General features: G+C 41.3%; 2 protein-coding genes across 3 annotated transcripts; both read right to left on the bottom strand.

The window, feature by feature from the left end:
* Positions 1–1,775: 1,775 nt before the first annotated feature.
* On the bottom strand, positions 1,776–4,121 carry LOC146619652 (uncharacterized). Its single transcript, XM_085369831.1, has 2 exons — positions 3,990–4,121; positions 1,776–2,489 (listed from the first exon to the last, which is right to left on the bottom strand). The coding sequence occupies exons 1-2, from the start codon at positions 4,119–4,121 to the stop codon at positions 1,776–1,778; spliced, it is 846 nt and encodes a 281-aa protein (XP_085225957.1).
* Positions 4,122–5,241: 1,120 nt separating this feature from the next.
* Positions 5,242–22,905, bottom strand: plekha3 (pleckstrin homology domain containing, family A (phosphoinositide binding specific) member 3). Of its 2 annotated transcripts, XR_014906660.1 has the most exons (9): positions 22,603–22,657; positions 16,518–16,634; positions 16,275–16,424; positions 14,419–14,540; positions 13,996–14,100; positions 12,900–12,943; positions 9,259–9,353; positions 8,493–8,901; positions 5,242–7,131 (listed from the first exon to the last, which is right to left on the bottom strand). XR_014906660.1 is itself a non-coding variant. In XM_085369003.1 (8 exons), the coding sequence occupies exons 1-8, from the start codon at positions 22,640–22,642 to the stop codon at positions 8,792–8,794; spliced, it is 783 nt and encodes a 260-aa protein (XP_085225129.1). In that variant the 5' UTR covers positions 22,643–22,905; the 3' UTR covers positions 5,242–8,791. The 2 variants fall into 2 exon arrangements, 1 of the variants encoding a protein (XP_085225129.1); XM_085369003.1 differs by having other exon boundaries at positions 5,242–8,901; positions 22,603–22,905.
* Positions 22,906–23,249: the final 344 nt, after the last annotated feature.

The following is a 23,249-nucleotide window of genomic DNA, read 5'->3' as shown; positions in this document are numbered from 1 at the left end:
TGTTTGTGCGTGTGCTGGCAGCCATAGTGGAAACAGTGTGTCGCAGTGGAGACATCTGGAAACTTGGTGGCTACTGTAGGTGGAACAAACCACACACGCATCATACAAAGAGCCTCTTGTTAGTTTTTTCATGCACTTGGAAACCGTCCAATGCTGTTCTGTGAAGGTGAGACAGAAAAGACTGTTGTGTTATCTGCAGCGTACAAGCACCTGCATTTTACCCTCGTAACAGTCGAGTTCCTCTGTGCGGGGCATGACATGAGATCACGGGTAACATGTTCTACCAGAATTGCTGTGAGTACTTGAGAGGATAATGGAATACATTAAGGAAAAAGGAAAGAAATGAGAACATCTGACAGATCGCTAAGAGCCGATCTTATCTTGGTCTTTTTAGCCATTTAAGCAATGCAGTATCCATCAGTCAACTCGTTTTGGTCCAAAGTAAAAAAAACAACAAAATTTTAGATGATATTATCCACTGTAAAAATAATAATAATAAATATCCAAGATAGATGTAGAATAAAATAATCAAATATGCTAAAAACCCTCAGTCTCACTCTCACCCACAAAACACCATACACATTACAAAACCTTTGGTAACCACACCAACCCAAATAATGTATATATAGATAGATATAGAATAGCGGTAGGACTACATGCCTTTAGAGCCAGAGTCTTAAGTTCGAGTCCCAGTATATCCAGTAAGGGGCAGAAACAAGAAGGCATTGGTAGGCAAGAGATGAAAATAGGGTGCTCTTGAAATGGGTTGCAAATGTTGTCTATAGGCATCTTTCATACCCAACAGCCGCATTAATGACAAAAACTATTAGCAATAGTCTTCTTCTGACATTTGTAAGAAGGGACTGCTCTCACGACTGGACAAGGTACAACACAGGTTGGGGGGAGAGAGATATAATCACTCCCACCTGAGATGTTATTTATCAAGACTACCATAATAAACCCAACATAAAAATCAGAATAAAGGATAAAACAAATGTTGACTGATGCCGATGAAAGAAATTTCGTAAGAATGTGTTGTGGTGTATCTAGAAACTTTAGACCAGAAGGAGACACAGCGAGAAAATATTACTGGATCCAGGCATATCATTAATGCTCGATGTGTAAATGTCTTTAATAAAAATCTATACAGCATTCCAGGAGATGACACGAATTCTTCAGGGGTTGCTTCAGAGCGAGAGTCCAGCATTAAAATCTGCCAGATACAGAGGCACTGGCTTTGGTGAAATCTTGTGAATGCAGCTGAAAGTAGCAGAATTCTTCATGCAGGTCATCAGAATTCAGATTTACAGCTTCATCACGAACACTTTCACCTCAAGACAGAACAATTTATTACAAGCTGGTACTTTCTGAACCCTGGTGTTTGAAAAGGCCTCCCACCTACAACTGATAAAAAGTAACTCATTTCGTCGCCGTTTTGACGGATACTTTACTCAAGGACAGACTTCCCAAAATGACATTTAACTAAAACTGTAATATAAAAAAAAATACAAATTTGATGATCGAGCAGTCCTTATGTGACTCTCTCTTGTTTATAAGCCCCTCCTACTAGATGAGGTTTCCACGCAGGATTCAAACAAAACTGTCCTTTACGATTGCATGCATGTGATGTATGCAGGGGAGGTCCACTCTCCCAGACAGGATTATTGCATTATTGTTTACAATGACAAAACATTAATTTAATGCCTTATATTCACATTTCTTTATTGGTTTTTTCACATGCTTAAGGGCTGTATACAACACTGCAGGGCACTGTATTACCAGGGCAGCTGTGTACTGCTGTAATGACTCCAGTGTGTGTGAGGAAAGTACATACAGTAATAACACTGGCATGGTTGTGCAGTAAGTGTTTGCAGATGTGTGCAGGATGCATTTGGAGCCTGAAGAGGTGCATATAACATAGGAAACGTGTGCAGAGGTGGAGGTATATATTGACCCTGACGTACGAGAGGAGGAATATAGTCAGGCTGAAGATGTGGTGGCTGCCACGGGCATGGGAATGGTACAGAGGGAGGGATATTGTCTCTTCTTCCTAAGGTTCCCCCTCTCTCTGGTCGGCAGATGGTGTAGGTGGTGTCATTCTTGTGTTTTTGGGGCAGCACCTGGAGGTGAAGGGTGGAGGTGACTTGGCGAGGGTGGGGCAGGAGACTGACAGACTTGGTTAGCCGAGGTCTTTTGAGCATCCCCTTCATCCTTCCCTTATCCTCTGGAGTCTCAGATGTCTCCGCTCGCCTGTCACCATCCTGCCCTCCAGAATCAGGTTCAGCAGTGTCTTCACACACAGGCCTCACTGGTGTCTCTTCTACGACGTTCCCAGTAAAGCAACTGCTGCTGGAACTGGACTCTGCTTCTGAGTCGGACTTAACCTCTGATCCAAAGTCTTCGTCAGATGAGCTGGACTCACTCCTGCCCCCCCACCAAGACCTGAAGTGTGCCTTGTGGTTGTAGCAGTCAGGGCAGCGAGATAGACTCTGGAGTTAGAATAGAATAATCCTTTAATTGTCCCACAAGGGGAAATTTGGTTGTATCAGCTCACTTTGGAGTAGAATCAGCAGGAGATAAGGACATGCATGCAGGTCCTCCTCCTACAACACTGAAACAATGCTGGCAATTCCCCAGATTTACACAAATATTGTAGAAAAGAAAAAACATTAAACCTGTTAAACTGGACTTATAGCCTCAGTATTAACATTTTGACTGCTGCCATGTTTGTTAGGATCCAGAAGCGACCATATTTTGACTAGTTGGAAACATCCAGGACTTAAAAATGAAGCCGAATTTGGCCCTAAAAGTGAGTCAATCCCAACAGAAAATACAAGGCCCACCTTTTCTGGATTGATAAACTCTGCTTACCTGTGTTACTGAACTTGAGCTCGCATACGATAATATGGTTTGTAAGAGCATGGAAAAGTCGCTGATGAAATGAACTCAGGCTTCATAGATACAGAAGGAAAATTCCTATTATGGTTAAGCCCCACCCCTTCATTTTCAAACCTGTTGTTTACAGGAGCAGCCAATCAGAGGACACTGACTTAAGGGAATTGAGGGCTGAAACAAACCTTTGTCTGACAGATGCAGAATATTTTGAGCTGTGAGTCACACAAACTCTACCCGGATACAGTCTAAGAATTTAAAAACCAACAGATCTCTTTCAAGCGGCAATTTCTCACATCATTTAAAAACATAGGTTAATACCTTTGATTGTTTTTGACGATGTGCTTGATTGTCCTCAGTGTTTTGTTCAGAATCTGAGTGAAGTCCTCCAGACTCGTCTAGAAATCAGATGGAGAAGAAAACGTGAAGGAAATAAGATGCACAACTACACGCATAACAAAAAAGAAAGACAGGTGGTTATTTGTGTTAGGGTTTTTTTGAAGCTACAGTTTGTTGAATTCTAGATTCTACATGAATATACAAACGCACAATCACCTGTGGCCTCTCATTACACAACATTTGAAAACACCTGTCCTACTTCAACACACTAGCAAGAAGTTGAATGGTTACATTTTCTTAGCTGACAATAAAAAAAAAAAAAAAAATACTACCAACCCATTAATAATCCGTATTAAAACTGAACCCAGTTGGAAAACAAACCAGAGAAATTACACTTATTTACTAGTGTTTGAGCAAAATGTTACAAATCACATTTAAGTGACTGAGTCTGGGCTCAAGTACTTTGAGATTAACAGGAATTCACATTTGCTATTTGAGAACATATGAGGTCATGTTCATTTTGATTTAAAGTCGTTTTGATAACTAATGAATGATTTCAGGCTCAGGATTTTTTCTGTCAAAGAACAAAATATGTCCTCACTCAGTTTGCAGCAGTACAGACTGAGCAGATTAATTGGTGAGAAAAACAGTCCTAACCAATTTCAGCTGTTAACCCTGCGTAATGTGTGGCATAGTAAAGTTTGTACTTGCTACTTCTTAAGATAACAAGTTATTCATTTATCACAAAGCGCACTCACCCATGCTTCCCCGTTCTCTGCCTCAGGTCCGGGATACTTCTGCTTCACACACCTGCGTGTCTTTGTGCAAATGAGTGTCAGGTGAGGGCGTTTTGATATGTGCTGTTTGAGGAAGAGACACACTGAGCTCATCGCTGTCAGAAAATAAATAAAATAAAGAGCCGACTTCCAACCACAGATCGACACACACAAGCACATATGCATACACACACCTTTTTGTAAACACGCAACAGGATCATCGTCCAGGCCCCTCCACAACCTCCCACCAGCTGAATAAACACAAAGCTCCTATTAAAAGTCTTAAACTGCTGTTGATTTATGGGCAGGTAGTATATGCATGCGTGTTAAAGGTCTATATAAACCCTTAAATATGAAAGGAAAAAAAAAACCACCTTCAGTTTCAAACATTTCTTTATTCAGACAATGAAAATCTGATCTGATACAACCACTTACGTCACTCAGAGACAGTTAAGGCATGAAAATCTCTGCTGGTTTGGCCACAACAAATACAAAATAATCCGCAAGAAGAAAAAAAGAGATTTGGGAGTAACTCAGGAGTGTAATATTTAAGCTTCTCTCTCTCTCACATCAGAGCTTGTTGACTGAGGTGTTTAAGGGCAGGATATTTATTTATTTATTTATTTGGGGGGGGGGGGGGGGGGGGTTCCAAAGAATCCTGAACACATGAATCTACAGCTAAACAGTTTGCTTAGCATGGAAATGTGGAAAGGGTGGCTTACACGTAACACAGTCAGCCTCCCCGTACTTGCAAAGATGACTCATTAAGATATGGGCGGGATCTCAATATCTGGATGCAAAAGAACAGCAAGAAAAACATCTTTATATTTATTTTAAAATTCATATATCTAGAGTTTGTAATATTCTTCTTACATAGCTCAGCAAATATATTCTGATGAGTTCTCTCCCCTGCATTCATCAGCTCATTGTTTATGCATGGTCTACGGCTTCTCTGGGCACAGGGGCATGGATGCTCCCACCTCCTGCTCTTTGAGAAATTCCCAAACCAGCCGAGAGCCACAATCTCTCCTGAGTGTGCTGGATCTGCCCCTGGAAGTCCGAACTATGTCAGCTGGCTCTTTCAATTCAGAGAAGCGGTGTCAACTGTATTCTGTCGGTCATTAACTGAAGCTCACGACCATAGGTAAAGGTAAATCTAAAACTTTTTTAAAAATTCACTGTATTAATAAGTGATTCAATAATAAAAAAATAAAAAAAAGTCCAGTTTTTGATCGATTTAATCTATCATCTGTGTTATTGGACAGAAAATGGATCATATATGAGGCCCAAATATGTCCCGAACCAGCCGGTGGACCACGTCAGTAGTCAGAGAAGCAAAAGCTCATTAAGCGTTGTTGTCGTGCTATCAAGTCTGAAAATTTGGCAAAATGTAGACTTTATTTTATATGGGCCCACACAATGATCAAATACAGATCTACCAGCTCTCTGCAGATGAGAGTAACATCACAGGTCAGTGACAGGACATGAAGCTAACATCCAAAGTTTAAACTGTGTGCAGCTCTGATTATACACAGGAAATGCACCTCTGGGTCTTCATCACAGAGAGTGAACAGACATTCGAGTAGAATAATACACAGAAGAAAAGTTTCAAGAAGTTTTCATATATTTAAGGCTGCAGCTTTCAAAGTTTCACAGCCATCACTGTTTCCAACACGCAGTACCATTGTCACTATAATCCACTTATTTAGTTCTCAAATATTTTTTTAAAAAAAAGACTCTGGAGTGCAAAAGTCACCACATGAAAGAAAAATGGATGTTAAGGGAAAGTACTGTAAAGTTACTAGGAAAACTGTCTGTTTCAAAACACCCACAAAATTCACAAAGCTTAGGATACAACAGACGTGGTCCATCTAAATTGGCACGAGTGACGTTAAGGTAAACACAAACGCACTACGGCATCAAATATTTGGGGGGTTTTTTCAGTTCAGTATTCTGCCGGGAACGTTGGTGAGCATCACTGTGTTTGCTTTGTTTTCACATGACTACTTTTTCTGTGTTTGAACAACAACGCAAGCGTGGCGTGACACGACACTGTGCAGACTTCAAAGGTGATGTGTGAAGATTTGGGACAGCCTTCCTCGTCTCTCACACACGCACACAAATCTAAATGTCTTCTTCCACTCAATGTGTCACTTTGACCATTAGAGTGTCTGAGCCACAGAAAATTATATATCTTGTGTTTTTTTTTATTTTCTGGTGGTGAACACTGTTTATCCTGCTGTGGATACTATCTGAAGGCAGTTTTTCAAATGGCACAAACACGTTTTTTCCTCCTTGCAGCTCCTCAGAAAGAAATTTACAAAGACAACACTTTGCAAACAATACATCATCGTCTGAAACGTTAAGCTTTACATATTTTTAAAGTTTGATAAGGTTTTGGGAATCAACATGTGAAAATCAAACACTGTAAACGTTTGATCACCAGTGTGGCTGCAGTTTTTAGATGACTGCTGCTGTCTCCTTGCACTCGCTCCTCTGCGACGCCGCTTGATCGCCTCTCGTGTGTCTGAACAGTTATACTTCTCATGATTTTATACTTTCAGGAAGTGAACACAGTCACAGGGAGGCAAATCTGGGGAGTTAGACAGGTGGTGAGCGAAGCCTGAATGTCTGTGGCTGAAAATCCCCACAGTTCAGATCGTTGCATCTGAATCTCCTCCCTCAGACACCTCAGGATGTTACAGCAGAACTCTGTATCCACAGCCTTGTGCTGGGGAACGAATCCATGATGCACAACCAGATAAATGTTGAAAAAAAATGCAGAGCGTTCTTCTAAGTTTCCTCAACCTGATGTGCTGCCTTTGGACTTGGAAACTCTGGTCTTTGACTGGAAACTGCTTGGTCATAGCTAAAGATTCAGCTCTCATCACCAACGATGATCATCCACAAACTCTGGATCAGTTTAAAGTAAAAGTTGATGTTCGTTCTTTGCACTAATGTGAGGTCCATGGTGAAGTCACACAGTGAGAGTGGTCAGAATGGAGGAAAGAAAAAGACATGCTGAAAATGACCTTAAAGAGGAGATCAGATCACAGTAAGGTTCAGATAAGGTTTTTGATTTTTACGCTTCAGTTTCCGGAACCTTCTCCAGTTTTCCGTGAAGCTGAAAATGACAAAAACAAAAGAGAAACGATGTTGCCAGTGTTGGAAACGCAGGACTGTAAAACAGACTATATGTCAGTTTATACACAACACTTTGGTTCTCTCATTTGAAAAGGCTGGATAACAAGTGTGACTGACTGGGATGTGGCATCTGTGGTGACTCTCATTCTCAAAAGGCAAAGTTTTTATCCGCCACCATTCGGTTGTTTTGAAGAGAATTTTGATGAACAAGTGATGAATGTGACCAAGAAACAGAGGACAAATAACTGAAAAGTCATAAGTCTACGAGTGCACCTGGATGATTCTCCTTTCTGACTTTAGTAAATTACAAAACGACCTTCACAGTTCCACAAAGACTAGGCAGCACAAAGAGTCGCCCCCTGCTGGCAATCAAAAGGAATGCAGCTTGAAGGCACTTCCGCCTCAATTAAATCCCAAAACTGAATCCATCTTCTAAAACATCTCCTAATCTGACACAGTGACCACACACACAAATATAATATGATCTGAGCTAGCATTAATGCTTCAGTCATGTCAGTGACCGATTGCTAAAAAGCTCAGTTTTCATATTCACCCTAAAATGAGTGGTGTCAGGGTCACATCTTCAAGGAAATAATTAAGAAATTCAAAGATTTGCTCACATTCCCAGCTAGATTATCTGAAATTTAGTATTTCTGTTCACTTGTCTTAAGAGTTTAGGTGAAACTCGGCTCAAAACGAGGACAAGCTGCAAAGAGCGTAACACGGTCCAGGCTGAGCATGACCGCCTGGAAAAAGAAAGGTGGCAGCTTTAATGCAGGTGATTATGTTTTGGCAAACATCTGAAGACACAAGCAGACTCGTTAAAGCAGGGACGGAGAGTGATGGAGAACGTTTTTTTTTTTTGCCTTTGCTTTCGGCAATGAGCTCAGCTGGAGGCCTGGAAGAAGAACACAGAAGACGGGAGGAAAGAAGTAATTTGGGGCTCTTTAGGAAAAGCCAGAAAAATAGATGCTTTTGCGTCACAGTTGCTGGATTTCAACATCCTGTCTAAGTGCCACTGAACAAAACTTTTGGCTCTGCGGTCAGTTTTTGGATGCACAAACAAACCTCAGAACACAACAAACCTTCAGTACATTCTGATTAAAGCAGCCCTGGCATCTAATTGTTCCAGAAACCAGGAATTCATAGTTCATCGTGTCCACACTGCGTCATGGAGCTGCCTGATACAATCATCTGGTTCCAGCTGAGGAAATTCGCTGGATCGACTGGGGATACTTACAATTTTCCTTGAATCCAGGATGTGGACTTCAAGTACAACTACATGACTACAAAAGTATCCATGGTTAAATCTGAAAGGTTAACAGTGTGGAGTCCTCTCACCTCATCAGGTTAAAGCTTCATATAATTCATACTCTCAATTTCTCGAACTTCAGCTTGGGACTGAATTTCCGTCAGTCTAGTGTATACTGTGCAACTGAAAGACTTCATGAAATGAAAGCTAATGAATCCAAAGTGCTTTTGTTTGGCAATTAGCTGAGAAACAGCTTGTGAAGGACGTTCCTACAACGAAAATGTTCATCCTTGGTGTAATGGTGTCAGTATCTCAGCAAATAATGATCTGGTGGCGTTTGTGACATCTTCTAGAGTTTATCAGGGTTTGGATGGGCATCTTGGGGTCTTCAGATGGAAAGGTCAGTGTCTGTATCAGTGGGCGTGGTCTTTGGGCTCACACTGCCTGCCCTCTCCTCGGGAATGGAGGACGAGTCACCGTTGAGAGCAGGCAGCAAACCTGGAAAACAAAACAAATATATTAACAGGTGGGTCGCTTTCATTCAGGATTCTCAAAATCGAGTTACACAGCGGAAAGTGCAGAAAGCTACAAAGAACGTAGTTAAACCACTCACTGAAACAGCCATTGGTAAACTCAACCAAGGGTCATACAGGCTTTAACTCTCAGTACTGAATACAAAACATGTTTTCAGCTCAGTTGTAAGAATTCATATTGAATGTAACTATACCTACTTATACTAATTAGCTCATATAATATCACTTAAAAACTTAATGTGTTTAAGTCTCTCTACTATTTTCTCTTTATTTAGTTCTGAAGTGTCACTTATGCAGACTATAAAAAGATGTTATGTCTTACGTTCAGTATCATAAACCGAGCTGTCAGAGTTGGTACGGTTTCTCCGCTGAGTTGACCTTTGACCTCCACTCACGTACTCCTTCAGTACACCTGACCTGAGGAGGAGGAGTAATGAAAAAGATTGAGAGAAACTGAAAACTTTCTCACCGCAGTAGTGTTATTTAACAAGTGTGTCTTACAGCTGTAATTTAATGGGGAGGTTTTGTGAACAGTAAAAAAAAAAGTCATCCACAAATATTTACCCCTATTAGCCAGAAGGAGAACAAAACTACCAAGAAGTAAAAGGAAGAGATGTTTGGACATCTCTGCTCAGACTGCTGCCCACAGGACCCTGACCCTGACAAGCAACAATGCAAGCTTTAGCTGCCCTCAAACAACAACAACGGAGAATCTCAGCTGATAGGATTTAGCAACACAGTGTCAAACAAATTCTTCTCCAAACTTGAAATATTTTCAACTATTGTGTGTTTGTCTGACTTCCCACTACTGTGGTCCCCGCCAACCTTGACAGAAACATGGTTAGGCGGTTAGCCACCGCATACAGCATTTGCTTCAGTATTGTTTAATTTCAGTCATGGCATCTAGTGTCTGCTTTATTTCCAAATCTAAGAAATGGACATTTATACAGAAACTTCTTTTTTCCCCAAATCATTATGTTTTGAAATTATAGAACTACACTGCTGATGCAGCACAGCCTGTCACGCATCTGCACTGCAGTCAAATGAGCCTTTGTGTGGCAAATGTTTATGTCTAGATTGGAAATAAGGCAGACACTAGGTGCCATGGTCATTAGAATTATGGAAAGGCAGCTTATTAGGTGCTTTTCCATAATACTAAGACTGCCTTATTTCAGCAATTACCAATCACATTTGATATAACAAGCAAAAGTGACATCGGACTCGACAGTCCTGTCCAGTTAGAGATCAAACTGCAATCAGAATCGTGCTAAATTATATAAATAAACATTTCTAATGCTAAAGAAGTCCTGAACATGTGAGAAGAACTCTTACATATTTATACGAAGCTTCCAACTGATTCCAGCTTAATTATCAGTTGTTGAAACAATAACAAAATCTGTAAAAATAAATGAACTATCTAGACTGTCAACTGCTCCTTTACAGAAAGCAAGTTTATTAAACTGATAACTGAGTTAGTTATCAGCTGATCAGAGTTAGTTCAGTTATTATTAATTATTATTGTGTTTTTTCTTATTATTATTATTATTATCAATAAATAATATCATTACTATATTCAGGGTTTGTTGAAGAAAAGCAGCCAGTGAGTGAGTTATGTGACCTGGGATTTCTGCAGTCCAACTACAACAGAAAACCCAGAGTTGCCTCCAGTTTTCCATTAAACCTGCTTCTGGAGCAAAGCCCCGCTTCCATCTGAGACGATGCAGGAGCATTTGCTCATCACACAATCAGACTCCAAAACACAAGAACATAAACAAGCTGTCGTTACTCATTAAATAAATGCAATATATAATCTTCATAATACTGTACAATTTCCACTCAGACCACTGGGCTGCTTCATAGCCACTCACTGTCGTAAACATTATTACTGCACTCATATTAATCTGTCAGTCTTGTGACTCAGCACTATCACACTGGACTTTACAGGTTGTGCTGTAAATATTTAGTTTCATCCTGATGTCTCATGTGTTCAATTGCACATCAAATCTCACATAAAACCTTTTTTTTTTCCACAATCATGAGTTTAAATTTTATCGCTTGCTTTGCTTTTTGTCCTCTTTACAGAGAATGACATCCTCTGAAAGTTAAATGAACCAGCAACAAAAATGAAGGGACCTTTAAATCCTCACAGTCATTTTCATTCAACAGATTTGAGAAAACCTAAAGAACTAGTTTGGTTTCTGAGAAACTGGTGAAGAGCCGTTACATTTGATTTGTAAAGGTCAACAACAACAAAAATTAAAATATTCAGTTTATTTTTTGCATGGTGTGTGAACAGCTTCCCCCCAAAAGATCCAAGACACAAGTACAGAAGGAGTAGAAACTGTTGTAAAGCGGAGTGACGTATGAACACTTAACCTTGAAGTAACCAAGTGAGGTGTTACAACTTTTCACAGGTGTGACAGGGTTAATGGGTAGTTAGGTGGGTCATTTATTTTTTGTTTTAACACTGTGGACAAATTTTTGGTGTAATTTTCTATGTGCAAAGTGATGTTTCGCAGTGAAGTGGTGCTCACGAGAACTAGCAGACACCTGAGACCCAAACTCACGATGAAAACAACTAAACTGACATTTTGTGAGGTTGACGCTTTTGTGCCCAAAACATATTAGTGATAAACAATAACTGAATATTGTCATGGGAAAAGTAAATAGTATAGGCATCATTAACACATAAAGCTGTAAGGAAAAAGGAAAAAGGTTTCCTGTACAAAATCTAATGGAGTCATAAATGAACCCACTCAGTCATTTCAGTGGCTAAAATAGCAGTCACTTGAGGGTTTAACAGGTTTTATTTGCTTTAATAATACCTGCTGTCTATGCTAGGCATTAATGTCAGCAGATTTTAAATCACTAAAGTGAACAAATGAAGTTGAGTCCGATAAATATCCTAACATCTATTTCATTCTTATGTGATGCAGCAGTCATCAGCAATTGAAAAAGCACTTACTTTATAATTTTAACATCTCCCAGTAACAGATGTATGTAACACCATTACTTTAAAAAGTGTCCTGCCATGCATCTCAGTCCAACCATTGGAACGAGACTTTTTACAGAATCCATCAACAAAACATGATTTTTTTTTTTTTTTAAAAAGGCAATCATGCTACACACAAAACAAGTCACTTTGTTGAATTAGCTCTCAGGTAGATGGTGACTCTGCTGTCAGAAGGTGACGTGTGTGCAAAGCACTGCACACGGACTATAAAATGCCAATATGTGACAATAATAATTAGTGTGTGACGTGTCCATCCTCCAGTACTCTTCAGTACCTGCTGTAGTAAAGTCTACACTGAGTTGTGCCAGTTCAGATTGACATATTTAAAATACTACATTTCTGCCTCCTGGAGGCCAAAATCAGCATTCCAGTAATTCCTTTCTTATTTGGAGAACAGGGTCAGATTGAAAAACTTTCACGTAAAAGTCTGCTTCCTGTCCAGGATGATTTTTCAGTGTCTGTACTGAATAATTTTACTTTAAGTAGTAATACTGAAACAATGCTGTGCATGTTTGTATCTACTTTATTGTTCTTTAACTTCCTCCTAAAAATTCTAGTTTGAAAACTCTGATCGAGTCTTTGCCTCAGACTAAACGATCCACCCTAAAACCAGCTTATTACTTTTAAATCTGTGAAAACACATTGAATTGAATTGCTTTTAAAGGCAAGTTGTAACACAATGCTGTAACTGCAAGGCATTGTGTGCATGACATTATGATTGGAGGCTGAGCCTGCATAAAAGTTTGAAGCTAGAATCGCCCCTGGTGCATCCAAGGGTTTTTTTTCCCACGTAAAGATCTTTGAACAACATGTTTGTAATAAATATGCTTCATAAACAAACTTGAGTATAGTCTACAAGAAACTTTAAATGTGACTTTGAATGAATTTAAGTCACCTCTTTTTTGTTACAACTTTAAATTCATGATGGTTTGTGTACGTGTTTCACTCACCTGTCAAAGCTGTATGTTCCAGGGTGACTGATTGACCGCTTCATCTGTACAGAAAGTGACACATTTGGTCATTTAGATTTTTTTTAAGTTCAATTAAAACCTGATAACAATTTCAAGACCTTCACTTTTGTTTTTGTTCTAAATATCTCTGATCCCTCGATGAGCTGTAAAATGAGAAAACATTTAGACTTTAAGCCATTTTGTTAACTTTTTATTTCCATCTGGCACGTCTAAATAAAGACCTGCGTCTTGAGCATTATTGGAATTATTCTGTTGCAGATTAAGATTTTTTTTTATTATGCCTGTAGGTATTGGTATTACAATGTTCAAAGTACAGTGAAAAGAATACAAAATAAGTAAAAGGAAATGAAAAGTGTCTGAGACTAAAAATGGAAATTGACTGAACAGTTTGATCATTTTTGTGCATTGTGTGAGGGTAACCTGAGTGACTGGTGCACCTTTCAAAATACAAAACAGAGTCATCACCTTATAAAAAAAAGTATTGGTCTGTTTATAAATGAAACAAGTAAAAGATCAAAGTAACATTTTTATTGAATTCTGTTCGATTTCTTTCTTACTGTAAAAATATAGTAAACTAATCAGTGAAGATAACATTTTGCTCGAGGTCAAGTGTTTTCTTAACCTCTCCTGTCACGTCTGCTTCAATGTTTTACCCTGAGTGTATGAGTACAAAATAAAATCTACAATAAAACAATTATGCCACACTGTTATTTGCCAAGTCTACAACTACACAATATTTCTATCCAATTACAGAACGCCTAATGACTCTGGTTTTGTGCACCAGAGCACTCTGTACTGCTGAACATCACGGGCACATTGTGAAACTCGAACAAACCATAGGAATATAAATGAAAAAAATCGGTCGTGTCAACAAAGATACAAAATTGTATTTTATTTTACGGAGGATGTTTCTTCTTGAATATTATTACTCATGTTGTATTAAACATCTTTTATCTACTGTAACTGAATAATTAAACAACTTTTGAGTTAGAGAAAATAGATATTATTGACCTTTTTTTTTATTAATCTAAACCTAAATTACAGGCTTTTGATTAGCTAGAGAAGGTGAAATTACCCTTTCAGGAGGTCGGAGGTCAGGAGTCAAACTGTGATTGGCCAAGGTCATACACTCCTCCAGAGTCCTGATGAAAGTGGCACATGTGGCACTGAGGAGCGAGGCCTGAAGACACACAGACGAATAACCAATCATCTTTTTTTTCTTTTTTTTACTCACATACCTTCAAGCTTCAAACTGAGAAATAATTTTGATTTAATTTTAGACATCTTTCTGCCTGATGGGTCTTTTGTGTGCACTAAAGGTTCCTTTTTTTTTTTTTAAATGGTAAAATGCCTCCTTTTTAAATAATTTCTTTCACATATACACAATAAAGCAAAATAATATCATTTAAGTACTGAAAAAAGAAACTCTTATAATTTGAGTCTAACTTTGAAATATTGTAAAGATAAGTTTGAGGTAAAAAGAACCCCCGTTTCTTACCTCAGAAGTCGGCGCGGTCTCTGAGTCAGCGCTGTACTGTGATTGGATTGTTTGGACCTGCTGGACGAGGAGGTCACAGTACAGGCGGAGTTCAGACATTTTTGTCTTCAGACAGTCTGGACCTGACAGACAGAAGTGTTGGGTTCAGGAAACTAATAAATGTGTACCTGAATCAACTAAATGATGCCACTGTTCACTTCTGTTTTATGTTAAAATATTTAAACAACTAGATTTCCATGATAATGTACATGGAAGGGTTGCAGAGTTGGACGACCCTTCTCCATGTCTTATTCGATTTTGAGATGACCAATAGTCAATATCACTATCCACACTCCGTAATGCATATTGTGTCAAAATAAAATCAAAAAACACAACAGTAGTCTCTCACAGGATGAAAGACACTGAGCAGCTTATTTTGCAATTCCAGAATGAAATAAAGTAATATCAACAGGAGAATCATGTTCACATACAATAATGAATGGTTAAGTCTGTAATTAATGACCACAGGTGGACAGCTAAATGGCTAAAATGATAAGTCATAGCTGAGGATGCACCAAGGAACCTGGGAATCATTCCTTACAGTGTTTAAGGTAGACCTGAGCATTGTATGGCCCTGGCCTCATGTGGCCTTTACCACACAGCTGTCAAATAGCTCAACCTGGGCAAAGCGTTAAAAAGCGTCTGGGGCCTGAGGGCAGAAATTTATGAGATTTTATGAGAAGAAATGTGAGGACATTCCAGAGCTCTCAGATGCAAAAAGACAGCTCTTTGATTTGCTGTTGATGCAACTGTCCTTCATTTTTCCACCTCATACTTTGATCCTGACTGAGTAAAATAGTAAAGCATTTTGTATAAAGTTAAAGGTCTTTAAATTTTTTCAAAAACAATACAATTTGTTCGGTTTGTTTTGGGAATGTTGATTAAACAGTTATGAAAGGCTGGAGTTTTTATTATGTCTATATCATGTTTTTATTGCCTAATTGTAAAAGCCACTGCTACTGCTACCAGCAGCAGTTTATAAAGAGATAAAATTAATATTGAGCACAACTAAATTTAACTCATTGGTGTAGCCCTTCACAACAAAACCAGTTTCTTGGGGAAAATAATTGTCCATCCTGGTTTAAGGCAACATCAGGCTTGACCTAAATATTGCTTTCCTAACTTTAAAAAATAAAATAAAACTAAATATAAAACAAGACAATACATGCAATACAAACATTACTAATCTAGTTTGTAAGATAAAAAAATAACACCAGGACCAGGTTATATAAAACAATCTCATTAACATGCTGCATACTGCTGTCATCTGCAGTTGCTGTTTCTCCTTTTTATAAACCTCCTCATTTAGCAAACAAATCATATACAGAGCTGCCAATAGATAGCAGAAGTGAAATATTTAATCAAGCTGTTTATAAGGTGCTGTTACTGTAAATGTAACAAAAAGTGTAATAAAACTCTCACTTTATATATTGTCTCTCTGACCAAACACAATGACCGAGCGCGAGAGATAAGCCAAAGAATTACGGTGGTCTGAGTCTTTCAATGGTGTCGGCTCACCTGACCTCAGCTTGCAGTCTTTGTAAACACGCAGATAAAACTGCTGGTGTAGCAGCTGTTAAATATCTCTGAACTGCTAACCATTTCCTCTTAAGTCTCTCTATGCCACATCAGCTGTCCCGTGGCTGACATGTGGTGAAGTACGCACAGAATAACATTGAACTAGCAGACTGGGCTGCTTGTTCTTTTACTTTGTAATTTATTCTAAATTGTTGCTGACTGAAATGGTTTCCAGTTTTTGTTAGGTAATTTTCCCACGGATCAATCCTGAGAAAAAAGAGCAGACATTGCAGACTTACCTTTGTGTTTGTTACTGTCCAGTGTCCCAGCTTTGGATGACCCCAAAGCCACGAGCCACCTCTGCCTCTCTGCAGCGTTCACAGCTCGTACGTAGAAATGCTGTTCACCAGGGATTATCAACTCTAGACGGGTCGTATCTGTCGGATGAACTGAGACATAAAATATGAGGAGCGTTAGTGTGATGGATATGTTTGCTTTTGTGGCACCATGAGAGAGAATGGGTGAGATATAGAGGAGCTAACCTTTAATGTCACATACGGACATCTTGATGGATCCTTTGCTTCCTTTGCCAACATCGTCCTCGCTGTCGTAATAAGAGATGACTCCGTTCTCTAAGACGAACCAGCGAGGCTGCCATCCTGAAGATAAAAAAACTTACATGTTTAATACAAAAAAAATCAATGACAACACTGACTTTATAATTCCATGATTTTTTAGGTTTTATATATTCTCAAAATTGCACCCGAGTTTTGTTTATTTTAAAATGATATTTAGTTTCAATTTTACAGTTTAACATTTGTTTTTTGTTTTTTTTATTTTAATTAAAAAACATGATGTAGCAAAAAAAGGTTGGTTATGGAACAAAAACATGCATAACAAAAAACAAAACAAAAACCTAAACAAATTTTTTTTAAAGATTCTGGCACTAGATTGTGACACAGAGTAAAATTAATTTAGTTGCAGTTTTAAACAAGTAAAATGTGTCTTTCGCAAACCTGGAAATTTCATGTACAGCCTGGACAGTCAGAATTTTCAAGGCCAATATTGATATCTGGTGATCTAAAAATCTGCTATATATGCTGATATTTTTCCCCTTTTTAGACATTTTCCCACTAGTGGGCAAACTATGCACCATCAACATCAATATTTCTCCCGTCACTTCCTTCCTTACTTTTTAAACTTTCATTTTTTGGCTGTTATCAGTGCTGATAAGGATATAATGGCCAATAATCATCTGTTGTAAACATGAAGTTATGATGGCTCAAAAAATGAAAAAAAAAAAAAAAGAACATAAAAAGACTGACCTTGATATTTGCATCTGCTATCAGCCACATTCCTATTTTAAACATTGTAATTTAGTAAGTGGTACATCCCTATTTATTATTGCCCAGTAGGTTTTCTTGATTTGACTGGTCAACAACAAGAGAAGATAGTGATCAAACTCATGAAAGCCACTTTCTGAATTTTCCAACTCTACAAGGCAGAGGACGTTGCTGAATATACTCTATCTTATCGCCTTAACCCAATTGTTTAACATCCACAGATATTCAGTTTACCATTAAATATGACAAAGACAGGGGCCCATACTTAGAGGTTGAATCAGTGCATTTTGAAGCCAAAAATCTTGACCATTTCCTGCTTCAAGTGTCTGAACTCTAACTCTGACTATAACCGTTTTTGGCAAGGGATCATACAATGAAGTGAAAAGGGAAATTTAAGTCTCTTTAGAAATGTCCCTTCAGAGGAGATTGTTCTGATGACATTCAGTTTCCAACTGACAAAAAGCAGATGACAGTGGGAGTGTTTGAGGTCACAAGCAGTGTATAGTTTGTCCTCCGCCACTATTATTAATAGACATGTTATGCTGGCATCATTAAGGTCAAACACCACTTCAGGTCCTGTTACCATGCAGCTGGTTTACATCAGAAGATACGTCCCTCAGTGGTTGTGTGTGGCTGTCAGTTCTCCTCTGAGCAACATTTAAGTTAATGCTATAAATACCTGGCTCCGCCCTGGAGCCAGGCCCGGGGAGGGTGCCCGAGGGCGAGCGTCTGGTGGCCGGGCCTTAGTCCATGGGGCCCGGCCGGGCACAGCCCGAAGAGGAGACATGGGCCCATCCTCCCGCAGGCCCACCACCCGCAGGAGGTGCCATAGGGGTCGGGTGCATTGTGTGCCGGGTGGCGGCCAGGAGCGGAGGCCCTGGCGGACTGACCCCCGGCTGCCAAGACTGGCAATAGGGACATGGAATGTCACCTCTCTGGTGGGGAAGGAGCCTGAGTTAGTGCGTGAGGTTGAGAGGTACCGTCTAGATATAGTCGGGCTCACCTCCACACATGGCTTGGGCTCTGGAACCAGTCTCCTGGAGAGGGGCTGGACTCTGTCTCAGTCTGGAGTTGCCCCTGGTGAGAGGCGGCGGGCTGGGGTGGGTATTCTAATATCCCCTCGGCTTGCTGCCGGTACGTTGGGGTTTTTCCCGGTGGACGAGAGGGTTTGTTCCCTGCGCCTTAGGGTCGGGGAACGGGTCCTGACTGTCATCTGCGCTTATGCGCCGAGTGGCAGTTCAGAGTACCCAGCCTTCTTAGAGTCCCTGGGGGGGGTGCTGGAGGGTGCTCTACCTGGAGACTCTGTTGTCCTGCTGGGAGACTTCAATGCTCACGTGGGTAACGACAGCGAGACCTGGAGGGGCGTGATTGGGAGGAACGGCCTCCCTGATCTGAACCCGAGCGGTGCTTTGTTATTGGACTTCTGTGCTAATCACAGTTTGGCCATAACGAACACCCTGTTCGAACATAAGAGTGTCCATAAGTGCACGTGGCACCAGGACGCTCTAGGCCGTAGGTCGATGATCGATTTTGTAATCGTATCAGCAGACCTGCGACCATGTGTTCTGGACACTCGGGTAAAGAGAGGGGCTGAGCTGTCAACTGATCACCACCTGGTGGTGAGTTGGATCAGGTGGCGGAGGAGGACGCTGGACAGACCTGGTGCACCTAAACGCGTAGTGAGGGTGTGCTGGGAACGTCTAGCAGAGGCCACAGTCCGCGAGATCTTCAACGCACACCTCCGGCAGAGCTTCAACAGCATTCCGAGGGAGACTGGGGACATTGAGTCCGAATGGACCATGTTCAGCGTCTCCATTGCCGAAGCTGCTGCATTGAGCTGCGGCCGCAAGGTGGTTGGTGCCTGCCGCGGTGGTAATCCCCGAACCAAATGGTGGACACCAGAGGTGAAGGGAGCCACCAGGCTGAAGAAGGAGTCCTATCGGGCTTGGTTAGCCTGTGGGACTCCGGAGGCAGCGGACAGGTATCGACAGGCCAAGCGGAATGCAGCTCGGGCAGTGGCTGAAGCAAAAACTCGGGTGTGGGAGGAGTTCGGAGAGGCCATGGAAAAAGACTTTCGGACTGCCTCGAAGAGATTCTGGCAAACCGTCAGGCGTCTCAGGAGGGGAAAGCGGTGCTCTACCTGCACTGTGTATAGTGCTGGCGGAGCGCTACTGACGTCGACTGAGAAAATTGTCAGGCGGTGGAAGGAATACTTCGAGGACCTCCTTAATCCTACTGACACGTCTTCCGAGGAGGAAGCAGAGTCTGGGGATGAGGGGAATGACCCGCCAATTTCCGGGGGCGAGGTCACTGAGGCAGTTAAACAACTCCTTGGTGGCAGAGCCCCTGGTGTTGATGAGGTCCGCCCCGAGTTCCTGAAGGCTCTGGACGTTGTAGGGCTGTCCTGGTTGACACGCCTCTGCAATGTTGCGTGGAGATCAGGGGCAGTACCTGTGGACTGGCAGACCGGGGTGGTGGTCCCCATCTTTAAGAAGGGGGACCGGAGGGTGTGTTCCAACTACAGGGGGATCACACTCCTCAGCCTCCCTGGGAAAGTCTATGCCAGGGTGCTGGAATGGAGAGTTCGTCGGCTAGTCGAACCTCGGATACAGGAGGAACAATGCGGTTTTCGTCCTGGTCGCGGAACACTGGACCAGCTCTTTATCCTCTCCAGGATACTTGAGGGTGCATGGGAGTTTGCCCAACCAGTCTACATGTGTTTTGTGGACTTGGAGAAGGCATTCGACCGTGTCCCTCGGGGTGTCCTGTGGGAGGTGTTGCGGGAGTATGGGGTGTCTGGCCCATTGCTACGGGCCATTCGATCCCTATACAACCGTTGCAAGAGCTTGGTTCGCATTGCCGGCAATAAGTCGGACTCGTTCCTGGTGGGTGATGGGCTCTGCCAGGGCTGCCCTTTGTCTCCGGTTCTGTTCATAATTTTTATGGACAGGATTTCTAGGCGCAGCCAAGTGGCGGAGGGCTTTCGCTTCGGTGGCCTCAGAATCTCATCTCTGATTTTTGCAGATGATGTGGTTCTGTTGGCTTCATCGGGTGAGGGCCTCCAGCTCGCACTGGAACGGTTCGCAGCCGAGTGTGAAGCAGCGGGAATGAGGATCAGCACCTCCAAATCTGAGGCCATGGTTCTCAGCCGGAAAAGGGTGGAGTGCCCACTCCGGGTCGGGGATGAGTTCCTGCCCCAAGTGGAGGAGTTCAAGTATCTCGGGGTCTTGTTCGCGAGTGATGGGAGAAGGGAGCCGGAGATCGACAGACGGATTGGGGCTGCGGCTGCAGTAATGCGGACGCTGCACCGGTCCGTCGTGGTGAAGAGGGAGCTGAGTGTAAAAGCGAAGCTCTCAATTTACCGGTCGATCTACGTCCCTACCCTCACCTATGGCCACGAGCTGTGGGTAGTGACCGAAAGAACGAGATCGCGGATACAAGCGGCGGAAATGAGCTTCCTCCGAAGGGTGGCTGGCCTCTCCCTTAGAGATAGGGTGAGAAGTTCGGCCATCCGGGAGGGGCTCAGAGTAGAGCAGCTGCTGCTCCACATCGAAAGGAGCCAGCTGAGGTGGTTCGGGCATCTGACAAGGATGCCCCCTGGGCGCCTCCTGGGTGAGGTGTTCCAGGCATGTCCCACCGGGAGGAGGCCCCGGGGCAGACCCAGGACACGCTGGAGAGATTATATCTCTCGGCTGGCCTGGGAACGCCTTGGTGTTCCCCCGGATGAGCTGGAGGAGGTGGCTGGGGAGAGGGAGGTCTGGGCCTCTTTGCTTAGGCTGCTGCCCCCGCGACCCGGCTCCGGATAAAGCGGATGAAGATGGATGGATGGATGGATGGATGGCTATAAATACATTCACTCAAGTCCTGTATTTAAGTAGCTCATTTGCTACTTTAAACTCTACTCTATTACATTTTAGAGTTTACAGTGATAAACATTTACTACATTTATAGTTCCTTTGCTCTAAACTGGGAGCTCCATTTCTGGCATCCTTGGTGTGATATATCCACTAATATTTCCTTCTTAGGTTTAGACACACAAATGTATTTAATTTTATTTACTCTGTGAAGACCCACTCGACCCCACCTTCTTTTCAGTCTATGTGTGTGTTTATTTCCATTGAGCAACACCGGCAACATCTCGGCCTTCTGTGCAGGTCCGCTATTAAAGCTCTTAGAGCTTAGTTGAAGTGTAGTTCTCTTCCCTGAGAAACATCCTTTGGATTTTGGTTTCTTGCACTAAACAAGATTCCATACACAAGCACTTTAGTCATCGATTCACTTACACCACTGACCATAACAGCTATACACAGCAATTAGCTCACCTACCTACTTTGTCATTTGATTTGACAAATATAATGCTTTTTATTGGTATTTGTATGCATCTACCTTTCTGTCAAGCCTGCACAGCCCAGTTTGTGCAACCATGACAACAGGGAAAACTACTGGCTCCAGCAAATATGAAATCTACCAAAGCTGAGTTTCATATAATCTAACTTGAGGCCTTTGGATCTGAGGAACGGCTGAGATGCCTTAAAAGCACGTTGGTGCACCGCAAAGAACTAAATGCACTTTCCAAGAAGAAGGTGAATAATTTTAAGACAGCAGCATTCACCAAAATGACCTTGTTTTGTTTGATTTGCAAACATACACCACCACTACCACCAACAACAACTTTAGTTTAATGAAGATATTCAAAACATACTTGTAATTTGTGTAATGTGGCTATTGTAAATTGCTGAATTATTATGACTTTTGCCAGTAAACCTGGCATGCAGTGGAGATTGAATAACTCTGCTTCCAACTGTCTCTAAAGATCATGACAAACTGACTTTTAAATTCTTCAATGCTTTAATTTAATTAAGCGCTAAAGACCCATGTGTAGGTAAAACGGTGAACATAATAAATGCCGAAACTTGTATTTACTGTTTCTCCACGTCTAATTACTTGGAATACTTTGATAGCTCAGCATTTACAATCTAGTGATGTCTTACATTTCACCATGTCGACAAGGTATATCATGACTTTTAATGCTTTAACTAAGTTTTTGCAGCAGTACCTTGGCATTGGCATGACGCTGATTAGCAACATAATTCTGACAAAATAAATCCAACATTACATTAATTTACAACCAAAAACAGCAGCCGCACAGTAACATGTACAGTTTTAATTTAATATTAGCTTGTTAGCTAACCTGCTAATTTAGAAACTTGTAACATATATAAAATTGGCTGACATTATTCAATACTAACACGGCTAGTTCAAATCAGTTTTTAGAAAGACTCACCTGTCATGTAGTTCGTCCATTTGTAAAGTATCCCCTCCATGTCTTCGTTTCACATCGGCTAACGTCGCTAGCCTTTTCCGTAGCCAGGCTAGCTGCAGCCGAACACTAGCTATATGTAGCTAACGGTCGCAGTAACCCTTGGTTTTCTGTGTAGCACCGCTGGTTATGTAAAACATGAATGAAGCGTTTGTGGTTTGTGACAGCTGAATGACAGCGTGCGGGTAAAAATAAAGCTGAGGTGTTGATTTGTTCTGAGCTGCTCGGAAACTCGACGGCTAACTTCTGGCCACTCAGCTGATGGAGAAAAATGTCAACAAACCACCAGCTTCTCTACGGAGTCCCGGAGCAGCCATTCCACATGAACGCAAAAATACAAAAAGGAAATTTGCTTTGAATTTACGCAAATATTTATTTTTTTCAATTTTATGGTCGTTTCAGTTAAAATATATAATTTTTTCTTCTACATTTATTTAATATCTGTTTTTGTCGCTGATATTTTTTATAAATATTTTATTTGGCAAAATATATTTATGTACGTTCCTAAAAAATGCAAGGCTTGCAAAATGTCATACATACAATTGAATTTACTAAGGTAGAAATTGTGATTTTGTAATACAATTTGGTTTATTTGTAATCCTTTCCCCGAT

The sequence above is a fragment of the Diplotaxodon limnothrissa genome, linkage group LG13, assembly GCF_057381915.1.
Source record: "Diplotaxodon limnothrissa isolate DT_005_m linkage group LG13, D_limnothrissa_male_GT1.1, whole genome shotgun sequence".
Taxonomy (NCBI): domain Eukaryota; kingdom Metazoa; phylum Chordata; class Actinopteri; order Cichliformes; family Cichlidae; genus Diplotaxodon; species Diplotaxodon limnothrissa.
The sequence above is the reverse complement of the archived record's forward strand: the minus strand, read 5'-3'. Positions and strand labels throughout refer to the sequence as shown.

Coding starts and splice junctions, on each gene's coding strand:
- LOC146619652 (XM_085369831.1), bottom strand. CDS start 4,121: ATGAGCTCAGTGTGTCTCTTCCTCAAACAGCACATATCAAAACGCCCT. Junction 2,490..3,989: donor CAGAGAACGGGGAAGCATGG/GTGAGTGCGCTT, acceptor TTCTAACTCCAG/AGTCTATCTCGCTGCCCTGA.
- plekha3 (XM_085369003.1), bottom strand. CDS start 22,642: ATGGAGGGGATACTTTACAAATGGACGAACTACATGACAG. Junction 16,635..22,602: donor ATGGACGAACTACATGACAG/GTGAGTCTTTCT, acceptor TTTTATCTTCAG/GATGGCAGCCTCGCTGGTTC. Junction 12,944..13,995: donor ACCTCCGACCTCCTGAAAGG/GTAATTTCACCT, acceptor CTTTCTGTACAG/ATGAAGCGGTCAATCAGTCA.